General features: G+C 46.6%; 1 protein-coding gene across 6 annotated transcripts in view; it reads left to right on the top strand.

Moving 5' to 3' along the window:
* The window catches only part of kalrna (kalirin RhoGEF kinase a), a 1,222,490-nt gene that overhangs the window by 742,688 nt on the left and 462,020 nt on the right, over nt 1–17,782 (top strand). For all 6 annotated transcript variants that reach the window (XM_038789521.1, XM_038789520.1, XM_038789517.1 and 3 more), the window contains 3 exons: nt 9,745–9,914; nt 11,086–11,260; nt 15,231–15,426. In XM_038789521.1, coding sequence (XP_038645449.1) covers nt 9,745–9,914; nt 11,086–11,260; nt 15,231–15,426 — 541 coding nt within the window. The remainder of the gene's footprint in view (nt 1–9,744; nt 9,915–11,085; nt 11,261–15,230; nt 15,427–17,782) is intronic.

Genomic DNA, 17,782 nt, shown 5'->3' with positions numbered 1-17,782 from the left:
TGACCCAGAGCCGGGATCGAACCTGGGACCTCGGCGCCGTGAGGCAGCAGTTCTAACCTCTACATCACCGTGCTGCCCCAATTTATCTTGTTGAGTGTTTTGGAGCTGCACTTATCCAGTGGAATATTCCATCACACTCCTGATTTGTCTTGTCGATGGCCTTGAAGAGTTTGAAGGTGAGTTATTCACCACAGATTTCTCAGCCTCCGACTTTGTAGTCACAATTTCTATGTGGCTGCTCCAGTTAAGTTTCTGATCTAAACTTTGGTTGTGATTTTGATCATTTAGACATCAAAATTCTGTTATTCGAGGCTGGAATTGTACTTGGCAAACACAGTTGCACAGCCTGATTAAACCCTCTAACTTAGGTTTACGGGTGAAGAAAGATACTTTGGGTGAGGTGCTACAGTGTACTTAGAATTCCTACAGTGCAGAAGGAGGCCATTCAACCCATTGAGTCTGCACCAGCCCTCTGAAAGAGCATCCTACCTAAGCCCACTTCCCTGCCGCATCCCCTAACCCCACCGAACCTGCATACCTCTGGACACTAAGGGGCAATTTTAGCCTATCCAATCAACCTAACCGGTGCATTTTTGGAGTGGGAGAAAACCGACCACCCAGAGGAAATCCACGCAGACATGGGGAGAACATACAAATGCCACACGGTTTTAATGGAACTCAGCTGGATTTTCTTCTGTTTTTAAATTTAGAGTAGCCAATTATTATTTATTTTTCCAATTAAGGGGCAATTTAGCATGGCCAATGCACCTAACCTGCACATCTTTGGGTTGTGGGGGTGAAACCCACGCAGACACGGGGAGAATTTGCAAACTCCACACCGACAGTGACCCAGGGCCGGGATTCGAACCCAAGTCCTCAGCTCTGCCAGCAAACTCCACTATCGAGATCTGCGTTCTAAAAACAGAAATTTACAAAAGGGATTCCCCCACCCCCCCCCCTACCCCCACCCCAGCCCCATGGACATGGAGAGCCTTCACGGACACGGGACCTTCCCCATGCTCATATACCGCCACCCGACAGACGCAAGAGCCCCCCCCCCCCCCCCCCCCCCCCCCCCAACAGACCTCTTTAATGGAAGCTCCCTTCCCCGGCAGTGCTAGGCTACTGTCCAGGTATGACCCTCCCCCAACTGGGGATTGCACTTGCAGTTTCGGCAGAGACTGTTCACCAGGCCCCAGTTAGTCCAGGCCTGTTGTAAACGCAGCCAACATGATGTCATGTTGGTGGGGAGTGAATTCCCTACGTGGGGGGAATTTCCTACATGGCAGCATGGTAGCAATAGTGGATAGCAGTGTGGCTTCCCCGTATGTGTGTGGGTTTTCTCCGGGTGCTCCGGTTTCCTCCCACAGTCCAAAGACGTGCAGGTTAGGTGGATTGGCCATGATAAATTGCCCTTAGTGACCAAAAAGGTTAAGAGGGGTTATTAGGTTATGAGGATAGGATGGAAGTGAGGGCTTAAGTGGGTCGGTGCAGACTCGATGGGCCGAATGGCCTCCTTCTGCACTGTATGTTCTATGATCCAGAGCAAGAAAAACCGCAAATGATATTTAAATGTATGCTAATGATGTTCCCAACCTTTCTTGTGAACTCATTAACATTCTTGAGCATGAAGTCAGGTGTACATTTTATAACCATGAGAGGAAAATCAGTTCATACCATGAACTTTAAAACAACATGGAATGTATAGCATATTCAATACTAATCTTTTATAATGTTAAGAAAGAAATGCATGCTGACAGTAAACACAAGACTGTAATCAGATTAAGGAGTCCTTACTATGTTCATCAAATACAGAAGCTAAACTCCAGCAGATTTTAACTTAACGCTGAAGTTTATTCACATCTTCAGTTTTCTAATTGTTACAGCTTGCTTTACTTTAGCACTTTTGAGTACTGACACAGATTTTGTTCTGTCAGTAGTCACTGTCACCCTGGCTATCAAATATTACAGATGACATTTATGTTGAAAGATTAATGGATTTGAATGCCATGAAAAATAGTGCTCAATTGAGAGTGACATTTAAATCACAGAACATACCAATTTCTACTGTATCTGGACGATTGCATCTGGAGAGGACAGATGAATAACACTTTGCTGATCATTTTTGAATCTAGTTTAGATTTTAATTTTAACAGTGCCATAATTTCAATGCCATTGAAATCTGATGCCAATATTTTTAACGCTTTTATACAAAAATCAGATTGTCCCTCAATATTGCCGGGGGGTGGGGGCTTCTTCAAGATTGTACTCTAGGTAGATATGCAGAATAAGTTTAAATTTTTATATTTATTACTACATTTCAGACTTACAGCCAAGTGAGTTCTTTCAGCACAAAAACAAAGGGCGCACTCGATTCGGTGACTTGACGAGGCCATTAAATCGCGAGATTTGCGATGCTTGGCATGCCTCACGAGGTCTAACAGATCCAAATTATCATATTTAAATGTGCTATTAGGCTCATTTAAATATATCTGTGCCTGATTATCCCGATGCCTAGGATCGAAAGCCCACAGCTGGGAGACCTCGCCATGGCACCGTTTAACACTGGTCCACACAAATGTAAACCAGGCGTAACAGCACCTGGGGTCGGGGGGGGGGGGGGGGGGGGGGGGGGGGGGGGGCGCTCCCAAGCAAACGGAGGCCCCCGGGTGGTCGGACTCTGAGCATGGTGGTGATGTGTTGGGTACTCTGCATCCGTGGAGACTGAGTTTCCCTCAGCAGTAACACATACAGGCTACCAACACTTGAAATAGTACAACACAATTTTATTAAGCTAGAAACTGTTGAACATACTTTCACTGTGGGTCGAACACTATATTAGATTAAACTAAAGACCTATGCCTATCCTAACTAGTCTATGCGCTCAGCACATGGTGAAGATCTGTGCTGTAAGCTGTGAGCTCTGTCCTTCTGAGAGGCTGCATCCCGAATGAGCGGGAAAACTGATGCCCTCTGTCTTTATAGTGAGTCTGCTCTAACTGGTGATTGGCTGCAGTGTTGTGTGTGTTGATTGGTCTTGCTGTGTGTCAATCAGTGTGTGTGTCTGCACCATGATGTACTGGTGTATATTATGACAGGTGGTACCCAGAAATTCCCGCTGCCACCTAGGCTCCTTGGCTCTCCCAGCATTGCATCTTGGAACTGCCATCCACGTAGCACTGCCATGCTACTAGGGACACTGCCAGGGTACAAGACTGGCAGTTCCAAGGTCCCCAGGGGCCAAGTTGCCCTTGCCAGGGATTGGGTCTGGGGCTGTCCTGCCCTTAAGAGGTGGGGGGGGGGAGGGAGGGGGGTTCGCGGGCCCCCTTAGAGATAAGGGAGGGGGGGATCCGGAAGTCACAGTGGGGTGGTTGAGGGGTTTGAGAGATTGGGGCGGCATTTAAAAATGGCACCCCGGTCTCTTCCTGCACTGTATGCCTGACCGAGGTAAAAAACCAAAGTCCCGCTTGATAGTGGAGTCGGTCTTGGCACTGCAGGCTCCGAGAAACACCCCGCTATTTGTGCTCAAAGCAGGACTCTTGTTTCCGTTAAATCGCACCTAGATTTTCTCATTTGAGGAAAAGTGCCGCTGATGAAGTTAGAGATAGGGAGAAGTTAATTTATGAAAGTGCATTGCAAAAAAATTAATAATGAGCACTCGTTACATATTGTGATACCTGTTAAGCTGAAAGGGTGTGAACCATCCTGGATACACAAGATATCCAAAGTAGTAGGCTTGCATGAAATACTGGTTTATTGAGTCCCTCAATAAACTGAGTGTGAGCTGGAGAACTAAATATCTACACTGTACATTGAACGCAGAGAGGTGAAAATATCTGAACATTGCTTCCATTAAGTTGTCACAGCTGGGATAAAGGAACATAGTGTAGTAAATTAAATATGAATGAGAGCCCTGCGGCATGTGATAATTAAACAGAGGAAACCTGTGGAACTAAATGTTCAGCAATGACTGCAGTCAAGGCAACTACTGAGCGGTAACCCCCTACAGGCCAATAACACAGGAAAACAAATAATTGATCAAATGATTTTATTTTATTTGATTTATTGTCACATGTACCAAAGTGAACAGTATTTTTCTGTGGCCAGGGAACGTACACAGTGCGTACATCATAGACAAAAAAAGAATAATCGTCAGATATGAAGTGGAAATGAGTTTTAGTAGGTCAGAACGGTGATAAGAGATAAAAGAAAAGTGTCTGGCTGAGAGATCTCGCAGAGAGTCACCATGCTCCGGCGGCATCTTGGATTTAATGAATAGAGAACAGGTGTGGGATTTTCTGAGCTGGAATCGCGCTCGGCGCGGGGGCAGAGAATAGGGCGTCAGACCCGCAATCAGGTCCGGCGCCGCCCTGCGATTCTCTGCGGGCCAGAGAATCGGCACCAGTCTCGCACTCGCAGTCGATGCTGCGCCGGTCGGGGGCCATTTAAAGAGACCCCCGCGGCGATTCTCAACCAGAAGCTGGCAAAGTTCCCGCCAGAGTGGTTTCCTCATGGTTCCACCTGGCGGGCACTCTGAGTGGCGGCTGCGGACACGGTCCACGACCGCCCTGATGGATGGTGGGGGGATCCATCACCGTGGAGTGCCTCCAGGATGGCTGGGGTACCGATCGGGGCCACCGATAGGCGGGTGCGTGGGGGGCCTATATTGTTTGGGCCGGCTTGCTGTGTGGGTCCGCCATGTCGGCGGTCGCCGCGCGCATTTGCAGACCCGCGGGCAGAAGTGCCGGGCCCCGTATTGGCAGCCAGAGCTGCATGGAGTACTCCGGGGACCTGCAAGAGCCCTGCAAAACGGAGAATCCAGAGTGATTGATGCCCATTTTCTCAAGAGTGTGGGGGACATAGCCCCATTTTCAGAGAATTCCACCTCAGATCAGATTAAAGGTAATACTGCAGTCATAGGTTTCTTCATGACAAGATAGATTGATCATTACATGAATTCCAAATGTTTTGTTGCTTCCCAAGTACTAAGGTTCAGGACATAATGAAATCAGTCAATAAAATCGTGCAATGAGAAAGGAAGAAATTGGTCACTTATTTAATCTTCTTGACACTGGCTGAGATTTATTATGCATTTTGTATGCACAAGAAAGTTCATTTAAGTCCTTCAGGAATCTATTTCTAAACATCAAGTGAGGGAACCTACAAAGGAGAAGATAATACCAGACTTACTTCCAACAAATGAGGAGGGAATGAGAAGATCAAGCTATATATGTTAATTCTAAAGTTGGAATGAGGACATACCACATAATAAAACTAGTGGAAATTGGATTTCAGGAAAATGGATTTTGTGGAAGAAATGGCGCATTAAAAGAATTAAATGGAAAGGTGTATTCAAAGGGTGGTGTTAAGGCAAAATGGAAACATTTGAAAGGGATATTTTTATAATGCAGAGGCAGTTTCTCCCAGAAATATGCCTGCATTTGTGATGCTACGATTGTCCAATCAGTACTTCCATTTTATTCCAATATCCAGTCCAGGAATCACTTTCCCCTCTCCCCAACATCCCTTCCAACCAGTCATTTCTGCTCTTTCTGGTGAATGATCCAGTGTCATTCAGCACCTATCATGTGCTCCTGATCTGTAAAATATGAAGTATGATATGAAGCAGTATGCCATTCCCACTTTGGTGAATTCATTCTCATATATATCCGCACCTTAGTATAAACTTACCAATAACAACCGTGTGGTTAAATCTTAAAACAAAACACAGTCTCTTGATTTTGAAGATCAGAATACCTTTCCATAACTTATTAAAACCAAATTAATAGAAACTGGGATGTGGCCAGCTGTTTGAGGATGTAAAGAAAACCACACACACTAGAAAATCTGAAATAAAAACAGCAAATCTTGCAAATCGGCTGATGGACAGACATCTAAAAGAGCAGATAAGAAAATGTTTTTGGCAGCATCCTTTATCAGGTGTTCGTGGCTTTGGAGTTGTGAATCCGTAGAACAGTAATGGTGGAATTGATTGCATATTGGAATAGACTCAACAAGTTTGTGATCATGCGGTATTTGTGCCTATTATTGAAGTTTGTGTTAGTTTTAGCTCACGGTGTGCTTGATTGATTATTGTTATATTATCCAATTGTTCATTACCTTGCTTGCTAGTGTTGATGGAAGAGATTATCCAGAATTTGCCACTGATAACCCAAAGATAACTGCTGAATACCACTGCAGCTTGCCTGCTGATGCACTATCATTTTATGGTTTCCCGCTTTTGTTCTCAGATGATTTATGGATTGCTGAAACTTAATGCAGTCGAATGCCACAAATGCTAAAGAAAACGTTACATGAATTTTTTTAGCAAGTAATAAATGATTTCTTTCAGAATTATGAAAATTCATTTTCAACTGCATCCTAATAATTTAGTGAACCAAAACAGATTTTCTCAAACTAATAAGTGTTCAAAGCCAGGGTGTTCATGCTTTTCAAAAGCATATAGAACATAGAACAGTACAGCACAGAACAGACCCTTCGGTCCTCTATGTTGTGCCGAGCATTGTCTGAAACCAAGATCAAGCTATCCCACTCCCTGTCATTCTGGTGTGCTCCATGTGCCTATCCAATAACCGCTTGAAAGTTCCGAAAGTGTCCGACTCCACTATCACAGCACATCCATTAAGTTTTGTGCAGCCTACCCTTTGACCTGCAGGAAAAGATTGAAAGTCCGAAGCTGAGGCCATTTGCCACTTCAGCTCACCTGCCTTTGGGTGAGTTTCAAAATCTCTCAGCCATGCTTCAGTGTGAACAAGGGTGAGGCATTCAGTGTAGAAATGGGGAGCAAACATCTGAAAATGCCTCCTGCCAACTGATCATGATGTATAATTGATGATGTGTTATTTAGGGAAATATATGGCTCAGATCAATTCATTGTTCAGGACTGGTGGATGCTCTGCGATGATACATGATACTTTACAAAAGTGGGGTGTTGGGGGTTGGAATAAGTTACAAATTAGCGTTCAGTATCAATTAAGAAATGTATAAAGACAGAGAAACTACCAAAGGCCCGAGGATTCCAAGGAGTAGAAATTATCATTAGATCACCACTCCTCTCCCACTTTCCTCACTACGACAGCGCTCCACATTTCTGGCCGAGTCTTCCATTGCCAGATTCCTCAGATATGCAGAGTGGTCTTCCATCAAACTGCATCCTTATAGCGCTGGATCGTCGGGAAGACGATTTTGCGGCACTAGCTACCTACCATATTATGGTAAGTGCCCACTAACTCAGTGAAAAGCTGCGACATTTAAACAGCTTTTTAGTGTGTTATTGAATGTAAATGAGTGGGTGAATGCACAGGTGTGTAGGGTGGGCAGGGTAAATGGATAGATGGGTACAGTAGCAGCTGGGCAGGGTGGTAAATTGCTAGGGTGGCAGGTGGGTGAAGTGGTAGGGTGGCATGTCAGTGAGTTGGGTAGGGTGAATGAGATGGTAGCCAAAGAGAAAATGCTGTAAAATCTCAGCAGGTCTCGCAGTGTCTATAGGGAGAGAAAAGAGCTAATGTTTTGAGTCCAGATGAAAATGAAATGAAAAATGAAATGATCCTTGGTTAGGCTTTTTCTGTCTTACCTTTCCTGGGTGACTATTCAGCTAAGCAAACCAAAACTATCTGAAGTCTCTGATTCAGAGTTGGATACTTTTTCGGAGGGTCCCAGGGAACAAGGAAATAGCCCATTGGAAGTTCAAACTTCCCGGGCATTTCCCAATCATTGTGTTGGACCTTCCCAAGGTCCCAAAGTGCATCTTGGGGTAGGGGTACATCAGGTCTCCAATGATCCAAAGTCCAGAAGATCTGGACCAAGTTGATATTAAAAACCTTATTTTGAATAGTGGCAATTTCAGTTCATCAGAAGAACTTATTCTGAACAGTTGGGGACCAAAAGATAAGAACAGTGCCACCTAGTAACCAAAATACGTATTCACATTTTAACCAGTGATGGTTAACATTATAGGATTGAATGGGAAATACAGATATAGGGATTTTTAATCAGAACAATAACATAAAAGTGTGACCAGAAATGATGACATCAAGAAATAAGATTTGTGGGCAGGAAGAACGTGCTGTATGTACGATTTGCTGTGTTGAGCAGTTTTCAGGCGACTTATATTCCTGGTATCTCAACCCAGATGATAACCTCTGGTTCCCCAGAGTCGCATTTCGGGGATACCCCAAAGATATGCTGCAGAATCCTGCTAGGAAGTTCTCAAGTAAGGGTTTACCCATCAATAGCCCAGAAGTGTTAACTTCCCCTTGACAGTTGCATGTCGCTTGGAAACATCCAACAGAAGCGATTTAAATCATTCACCTCACTGAATCACTACCCTTGTAGTTACTCTGAAAACTATTTAAACACTCAGATCCAGCCTCGCACGAGACACCTCACATGACCTCCCAGGGGACCCACCACACCACCTTCCAGTCTGACCCCCATCTGGTACAACATCCTTCACCCCCATCCTCACCCCCCCCCCCCCCCCCCCCACCTCACCTCCCCTCCTGGTACGACCTGAACCCCCCTTCCAATCCAAATCCCCTCCAGTCCAAAACCCCCTCCGGCCCGACCGGACCGCCCCCCTTCCCGGTTCCCAGTCGTTCCCCCCTCCACCCCGTTGTCTGTAACAATTATCTTGGAAACTTACCTTCCCCCTTTAAACTGTCCCTTTAAACGTATTACATCTTCTTTATGGCAGCTAGTACTAGTACCATCTGGGCACCCTGGCAGTGCCAGCCTGGCACCTTGGTAGTGCCAGCTGGGTGCAGTTGGGGTGGGAGTGGGTGTGGAGTGCGGGTTGGGCTGGGTTCCTCCCATAGTGTGTTCGGGCTGGGTGGGAGTTTGGGGGCCTCGCTATGCTGGTCAAACTGGTGCTATGTGCGGTCTCGGCTGCCCGTCTCCCATTCAGGCACCTTATACATAGAATTTACAGTGCAGAAGGAGGCCATTCGGCTCATCGAGTCTGCACCGGCTCCTGGAAAGAGCACCCTACCCAAGGTTAACACCTCCACCCTATCCCAATAACCCAGTAACCCCACCCAACACTGAGGGCAATTTTGGACACTAGGGGCAATTTATCATGGCCAATCCACCTAACCTGCACATCTTTGGACTGTGGGAGGAAACAGGAGCACCCGGAGGAAATCCACGCGCACACGGGGAGGATGTGCAGACTCTGCACAGACAGTGACCCAAGCCGGAATCGAACCTGGGACCCTGGAGCTATTGTGCTATCCACAATGCTACTGTGCTTGTGTAACAATGCTACAATGCAGGTCGTGAATAGCCATGTGTTTCTTGGCACTGCAGGCGCTGGGAAACACCGAGCTAAACGTGCTCGCTCGGGGACTTTGTTTCCTTTGGTCGTGTTGCGCCCATAGATTAATTTGCAAAGATGAACAATGTTTTACAGAGATATCCTGGGAGCTGCTTTGTTGGGGAGTGCTTCAGAAAAGCTGAAGTGGCTTTTCTCCATTGTTGTAATAATGCCTGAAGTGATGCATTATGCTTTGGAGCTTTTAAAATAGATTATGTGAACTGTGGCCAAAGGAAAACATACTGTATAAAGGATTGCCTCAGTGGCCAACTGCTAAAGTGGTAAATGGTCCGCAAGGAATATGTTAAGATTTTGGATGTACCTAGTGATGAATAGGTGGTCACACAGAATATAACAAGAGAGGTTGCTAACTTAATTTCTGTGTCATTCCCATGTTTCGGCTCCTGCAGTTGTGGGCATGGATGGAAGAACTCCAAAAGGAGCTGTTGGAAGATGTCTGTGCTGATTCGGTGGATGCAGTACAGGAACTTATCAAACAGTTTCAACAGCAACAAACGGCAACACTTGAGGCGACTCTGAATGTCATAAAGGAAGGGGAGGACCTAATTCAGCAGCTCAGGTGAGTGATAATAGATCACAGATGAACATTAAATAATTCAAATGGGATATGTTCATTCTTCTGAACAGTAGTTTTAGACACATGATAATCAGTAATGCAACAAACTATCTTTACAGCAAAAGACTTTCATGATTGATAATTCAATTTAGATCTTCCTGCACAAATGTATCGGGCGGGATTCTCTGACCCCGAGCCGGCTCGGAGAATCGGCGGGGGGGGGGGGGGGAGACGCAATTCACGCTCCGCTGATCATCACACCGGGCGGGGGCCGACCTATGCATCCCCCCGGTGATTGTCCGCAGGGGATGGGCCGAGTGGCCTCCGAGATAGGCCGAGTCCCGCCAGCGCCAATCACAAGTGGTCCTATCCGGTGGGACCTCGCTGTTCATCCTGCGGGGGGCGGCCTGGTGGGGGGGGGAAGGGGGATCTGACCCCGGGGGGGGCCTCCACCGTGGCCTGGCCCGGGATTGGGGCCTACCAATCGGCGGGCTGGCTTCTCCTGGTGGGGGCCTATTTTACTGCGCACCGGGCCCCTGTAGCTCTCCGCCATTTTGCATCGAGGGCGGCGCGCATATGCGCATAGGCGAACTTGCGCCGGCTGCAGCGCGCATGCACAGACCCGCAGCGCCCGTTTGACGCCAGTATCATCAGCTGGAGCTGCTTGAGTCGCTCCACTGCCGTGCTGGCCCCCTGTCAGGTGCAGGATTGCTGATCCTGTTGACGCCGTCGTAAAACACGGCGGCGCTTACGACGCCGTCAACACTTAGCCTCAGGATCAGAGAATCCAGTCCAACATTTTTAGTTATTTTCAAATGGAGTTCATATATTAATGACAATCTTTGGCAAACCTGTGGTTCTGTAAATTGGACTAAAACAGGATTCAAGATTTGTTTCTCAACAGCCTACAGCTTTTGAAAGGAAATCATTGTGGATTAATGTACTTCATGCCCTTGTTAGTGTTTTAAGGTCAAATGTCAGCGCATGAAAGAAAGTGTGTTCTTTGTTTGAACTTTTTAAATACAGTGTTGCTTGATTCTAGTTATTGCACTAAATGAACGCTGTGTGCATCTTCATCAATCCTTTGCGATTTTGTCTGTTTCAAACAGTTGTGAGTATAATTGAAAACAGCTTTCTGATTTTTAGACTGCTTTAATGTTTTGGTTTGCCACAGGGACTCTGCAATCTCTAACAATAAAACGCCACACAATAGCTCCATCAGTCATATTGAAAGTGTTCTCCAGCAGCTCGATGAAGCCCAGGGACAGATGGAAGAGCTTTTCCATGAGCGGAAAATCAAGTTAGACATTTTCTTGCAGCTTCGGATTTTTGAGCAGTACACAATTGAGGTAAGTCCATGGTTCAAACAGATGAAGCACTTCCCAAGGGAGATGTGGCTGTACCAATAGATCTTGGGTCTACTGATCTCAGCTACAAACACAAAACTAGAGGATGGGGAAGGAGTTTGGTGGGTGTGGAAAAGCACTGAAGAAATACAAGTAGAGTAGAATGACTGATTTTGATTTTTTTCAATAAACATGCACATAGAAACATAGAAGATAGGAAGATGACGAGGTTATTCGGCCTTTCAAGCCTGCTCCGCCATTCGTCATGATCATGGCTGATCGATCAACTCCATAGCCTAATCCTGCTTTCTCCCCATAACCCTTGTTATGGGGAGAAAGCAGCTCCTTTTGTTTCTGCTAGAATTGTCCTGCATCTGCCTATCTTGTTGTCGGACTGTGGTCACAAGAGTTTCAACTCTTCCAAGGACACCATTCAACACCTGTGTTTGACTACAGCATGTTGCACAACATTGTATAAGAGTATGTGTTAAGTGGAAACTTAACTTATAAATGAAATGCATTTATAATACATTAGGAAGGGTGAAAAGATCAATGAAAATAATGAGACATCTAATTTGCAAAATAAAAGTTCATTTTTAAGCAGATATGCTGACCTCTGTTTCTTGATATAAGAAGATGAATGGTGAGGATTGTCAATATTCCTCAGTTCTCATTTTTAAGACTTCAAGACTCGCATCCTGCTCCAATGCCGCTATTTAAGGAAGTTGTCAGAGGGAAACAAGGAAATATAGATACATTGTTGAGCAATTGCTAGGGTCTGTAATTATGATCTTTAGCTGATGAGAAAAATCTTGCCCAATGGACCAGATTGAATTTTTTGAAAGATTAACCATAGCAGCAACTGTAGAAGTGAACAAGACTATTCATCATGCCTGTGTCGGATCTTCCAAAGAGGCTCCTCAACCACTCTACTGACTCCATGTTGCCAGACTGCTTCCCCAGCATTCACTGTTGGATGATCCATAATTTCTTCTACCAAAATACAGGAAGACCAAAGACATTGTTCATGCCCCACCCTGCCTCCCCTCTCCCCCACACCACTAACTCTGCATGTTTACCGCTAAATCCTGTACCCTTCCTGGTCATTGTCACAGTGTTTACAAACTCAGCACCCTAATTATCCCTGAGCAGAGCCCATTGATCAGAAACTGAACTGGACTATCCACATTAATACTGTGGCTACCAGAGCAGGTCGAAGGCTAGGAAACCTATGGCGAGCAACTAATTTCCTGACCTCTCCAAAGCCTGTCCACAATCTACAAGGCACAATTCAGGAGTGTAATGGAATACTCTCCACTTATCTGGATGAGTGCAGCTCCAACAACACTCAAGAATCTCAACACCATCAGGACAAAGCAGCCCACTTGATTGCTACTCCTTCCACAAACATTCAGTCCCTCTACTAACAACGAACAGTTGCAGCCGTGTGCACCATCTACAATATGCACTGCAGGAACTTGCCGAGGTTCCTTAGGTAGCACCTTCCAAACCCGCTACCATCTAGAAAGACAAGAACAGCAGAGACCTGGGAACCCTGCCACCTGGAGGTTCCCCTCCAAGTCACTCAGCATGTCAACATGGAAATATATCATGATGTGGAGATGCCGGCGTTGGACTGGGGTGAGCACAGTAAGAAGTCGTACAACACCAGGTTAAAGTCCAACAGGTTTGTTTCAAATCACTAGCTTTTGACGCACTGCTCCTTCACCTGAGGAAGGAGCAGTACTCCAAAAGCTAGTGATTTGAAACAAACCTGTTGGACTTTAACCTGGTGTTGTAAGACTTCTTACTGTGGAAATATATCACCGTTCCTTCACTGTCACTGGGTCAAAATCCTGGAACTCCCTCCCTAACAGCATTCTGGCAGTTTCTACACATCAGGGACTGCGGTGGTTCAAGAAGGCTGCTCACTGCCACCTTCTGAAGGGCAATTAGGGATGGGCAATACATGCAGGCCTAATCAGCGTGCCCACATCTCGTAAATGAATTTTTTTTTAAAACAGGGCCGGTATTCTCCCCTACCTGGCGGGGCGGGGGGTCCCGGCGTACCGGAATGGCAGGAACCACTCCGGCGTCGGGCCTCCCCAAAGGTGCGGAATTCTCCGCACCTTTAGGGGCTAGGCCCGCGCCAGAGTGGTTGGCGCCCCGCTGAACGGACTTTGGCGCCCCGCCGACCGGCGCCATGGCTGGCCGAAAGGCCTTCGCCGGTCGGCGTGACTCCGCGTATGCGCCGGAGCGTCAGCGGCCGCTGACGTCACACCGGCGCATGAGCGGTGGAGGGGGTCTCTTCCGCCTCTGCCATGGTAGAGGCCGTGGCGGCGGCGGAAGAAAAAGAGTGCCCCCATGTCACAGGCCCGCCCACCGATCGGTGGGCCCCGATTGTGGTCCAGGCCACCGTGGGGGCACCCTCCAGGGTAAGATCTCCCCGCGCCCCCCCCAGGACCCCGGGGCCGGCTCGCGCCACCTGCTCCCGCCGGCACCAGAGATGGTTTAAACCACGTCGGTGGGAGAAGCCTGACAGCGGCAGGACTTTGGCCCATTGCGGGCCGGAGAATCACCGCGGGGAGCCTGCCAACCGGCGTGGCACGATTCCCGCCCCCGCAATTCCCGGGTGACGGAGAATTCCGGCCACAGCGGGGGCGGGATTTACGCCGGCCCCGGGCGATTCTCCGACCCAGCGGGAGGTCGGAGAATTCCGCCCCATGTGCTTCCCATCAGCAAGACAGCCTAGTTACACTTCTATAACTTTACACACCATCACACCAGCCGATGTCCATCTGCTGATGAAACCTCCATCTATCCCATTCTCACTCTGACCTTCTCCTGGTCATCCTTCCATTCTCCACTGCCCATAAACTTTAGCTCTTCTAAACTATCTATCCTGTTCTAGATCTCACTCATGAAACAAGATTGAAGATTTAACCAAGGTCTTTAAAATGACACCCCGTTGCACCATGCAGGCTATCTAACAATGAGGTCTGAGGTCTAATATCTCAAAAGTTGGACCTCGCCATCCTGGCACAGAGTACTTACCGTTTGCCAGGGCTTTAGGGCAGCACAGTTGCACAGTGGTTAGCACAATTGTTTCACAGCTCCTGGGTCCCAGGTTCAATTCCCTGCTTGGGTCACAGTCTGTGCAGAGTCTGCACATTCTCCCTGTGTGTGCGTGGGTTTCCTCCGGGTGCTCCGGTTTTCTCCCACAGTCCAAAGATGTGCGTGTTAGGTGGATTGGCCATGATAAATTGCCCTCAGTGTCCAAAAAGGTTTGGTGGGGTATTGGATTACGGGGATAGGGTGGAGGTGTGGGCTTAAGTAGGGTGCTCTTTCCAAGGACCAATGCAGACTCGATGGGCCGAATGGCCTCCTTCTGCACTGTACATTCTATGATTCTATGTCTCCCAATCAATCCTGAGTGCCAAAATGGGATCTCCTGAATTGCAAATATCTAGAGAAAGAGAAAATGCGAGCCAGCATGAATTTCAGAAGGCGTTTGAGCACAGGGTGAGTAAATGTGGTAAAAATGATTTGCTCACACAAACTCCAAGTGCTGACGTTCGTTAAACCGAATGGTCAATTTCCATTTGGTAACTTGCATGCAATTCAATGCATTCCTGTAGTAGGTCTATATTCTGCTGTTGAATTGACTAAATATAGTATTATCAGGTAGCAGCTTTACAATACTTGCCACATCTTTTAACTTTCTATTCAAAGTAGAGTTATCGTTTAAATATTGCATTTCCAACCTATTGTAAATGTACATGCATATATGTAGGGAGCTGTTCAACCACACAGAGGCTCTGCTCAATTCATTCAAATGGATTTGATTACTTACAAAATGTAAAGCTTTTTTTATTTTTTATATCAGCGAAATTTGCTCTTTCACATCCAACTTTAATGTATCATTTTATCACCAACTTTGCATCATCTGTCTATACCTGTGATACATTATCAGGTGACAGCAGAGTTAGATGCCTGGAATGAAGACCTTCTCCGTCAAATGAATGATTTTAATACAGAAGACCTGACGTTAGCTGAACAACGACTGCAGCGACACACAGAACGCAAAGTGGCCATGAACAACATGACGTTTGATGTAATTCAGCAGGGCCAAGATTTGCATCAGTACATCATGGAAGTGCAGGCATCAGGTAATGTGAAAACATGGTCCCTTTCACCCCTTCTTGCAGCCAGTTCAATTTTTAAATATGGATGTCAGGAAGTATTTGGATGTGATTCATGACTTCAATACTGGAGCTGTGGCATTATTGAGCAGACAGGCGTTTCAAACTATCAACGATACAAGGCCTGGCAGAAAGTTGCTGAATCACTCAGTTGTTCTTCCGGACGGGCAATGGGTAGAAATCAGTAAATAGAGCAGAGTACAAGATTACTTAGCAAAAGCTAGTTCACTTTCAGAATGAGTCCTGCTCCTACAGTGTCTGCAACATTTAAAAAAATTAATTTATGGGATGTGAGCATTGCTGGTTAGGCCAGCATTTATTGCCCATCCCTAGTTGCCCTTCAGAAGGTGGTGGGGAGCTGCTTTCTTGACTCGCTGCAGTCCCTGAGATGTAGGTACACCTACAGTGCTGTTAGGGACGGAGTTCCAGTATTTTGACCCAGCGACAATGAAGAAACGACGATATATTTCCAAATCAAGATGATGAATGACTTGGAGGGGAAACTCCAGGTTGTGGCGTTCCTAAGTATCTGCTGTTATAGCCCTTCTAGATGGTAGTGGTTGTGGGTTTGGAAGATGCTTCATGAGAAACCTTGGTGAGCTACTGCAGTGCATCTTGTAGAAGGTACACACAGCTGCCACTATTTTCCAATGGTGGAGGGATTGAAAGTTTGTGGAAGGGGTAGCAATCAAGCGGGCTGCTTTGTCCTGGATGGTGTTGAGCTTCTTATTGGAGCTGCACTCATCCAGGCAAGTGGAGAGTATTCCGTTGCACTCCTGACTTATGCCTTGTAGATGGTGGATATGCTTTGGAGATTCAGGAGGTGACTTAGTCTTTGAACTGCTCTGGTATTAATATGACTTGTCCAGTTCAGTTTATGAATGGGTGGTGGAAGGCTTCTGACTCTCGCTGGAGGAGATTGCAGATAGGTTTTTAGAATAAGCTCAAGTAGCTCTGGATGTAGAAAGCCTGACTTTGGGTCATGCCATCTTGCCATGGACGGCAGAGTCTGGGCCAGCCAACAAACAAAAGCAAGGACACTGGCTAAGTGACAGTTGTGGGGGGATGGATGTTGTCATCCGAGAGAGAAAAAGCAGGTTCATGCTCCACGGGGCTACTGCTGCTCCCAGAGTGGAACCTCAGCAGTCAGGTCAGATTGTTGGACTACTGTGACAGCCTGCAAACTGCTTTGTACACCAGTATCCACAACTGTGATGACAGCAAGCTGAGCTTGCATGCAGGAAGTCTGAGCTTCCACTGCTGCACCCAGATATTGGATGGTTTCTGCTGGTGCTGCAATGAAAGTAGAGACATCGGCCATCGAATGCTGCACCATGGTTGGGTCTAAAATGTGTGTGTTTGGAGTTGGCCACCATTGCCATACGGGAGAGGACAAGCTTCGAGCACTGTGCAAAGCCCTGTGAAATATTGGCACAGGACTCCCCCTCAACAGAGAATGTTGTCTCTCTGGCAGGTCTGCCAATGCACCAAGCATTTTGTGGTTCATACCCATCAGCTTACCTCTGTAGCATGACATATCAAAGTGCTCATTTGAATCCTCTGCAACAGGACTACTGCACTGCCTCGCCCTTTCAGCATAATTTTTTATTTTTTCACAGGATGTGGGTTTTGCTGGCTATGACAGCATTTATTGTCTTGTCCTGTAAATAATGGCGGTGAGCTGCCTCCTTGAACCACTGCAGTCCATGTGATGCAGCTGGTGAGGGGTGTTCTAGAATTTTGACCCAGTTTTAGTGAAGGAATGCCAATATAGTTGTGAGCCAGGATGGTAGCTTGGAAGGGAACATGCATGTGGTGGTGTTACCATTCATCTGCTGCCCTTTTCTCTCTGGATGGTAGAGGTCGGAGCTTTGGAAGGTGTTGTCGAAGGAGCATTGGTGCGTTTCTGCAGTGCATCTTGTAGATGGTACACACTGCTGCCACCAAATTTCTGTGGTGGAGGGAATGGATGTTGTTCGGAAATAGAGATAGTTTAAGTAATTTATATTCATTTTTGTGGGTATTAGAAATAAGATATAACTTAAGTTTAACCTTAATTTGTGTTTTTGCATTTGTGTGCTAAGAAAGGGTTAAAGCTTCAGTTTTAGCTTTGTGTTAAAAGAAGGTGCCTGTAAGTGTATAGTTGGTTTAGATGCCTGCATTTACAATGTCAAAGCAAAGGGTTTTTAAAAAGGCAGTTGCTTAGCAACCAGAGGCCCATACAGAAAAACAGAAGCAGTTGGTGCTGTTGAAAGAAGGTTAACCAGGAGTAAACAGGGGCGGGATTCTTCGCTACCCGTCTGGGTGGGCCGTACCGGCGCCG

Source organism: Scyliorhinus canicula, chromosome 2 (assembly GCF_902713615.1).
Source record: "Scyliorhinus canicula chromosome 2, sScyCan1.1, whole genome shotgun sequence".
Taxonomy (NCBI): Eukaryota; Metazoa; Chordata; class Chondrichthyes; order Carcharhiniformes; family Scyliorhinidae; genus Scyliorhinus; species Scyliorhinus canicula.
This window is presented reverse-complemented; position numbering and strand designations above follow the sequence as displayed.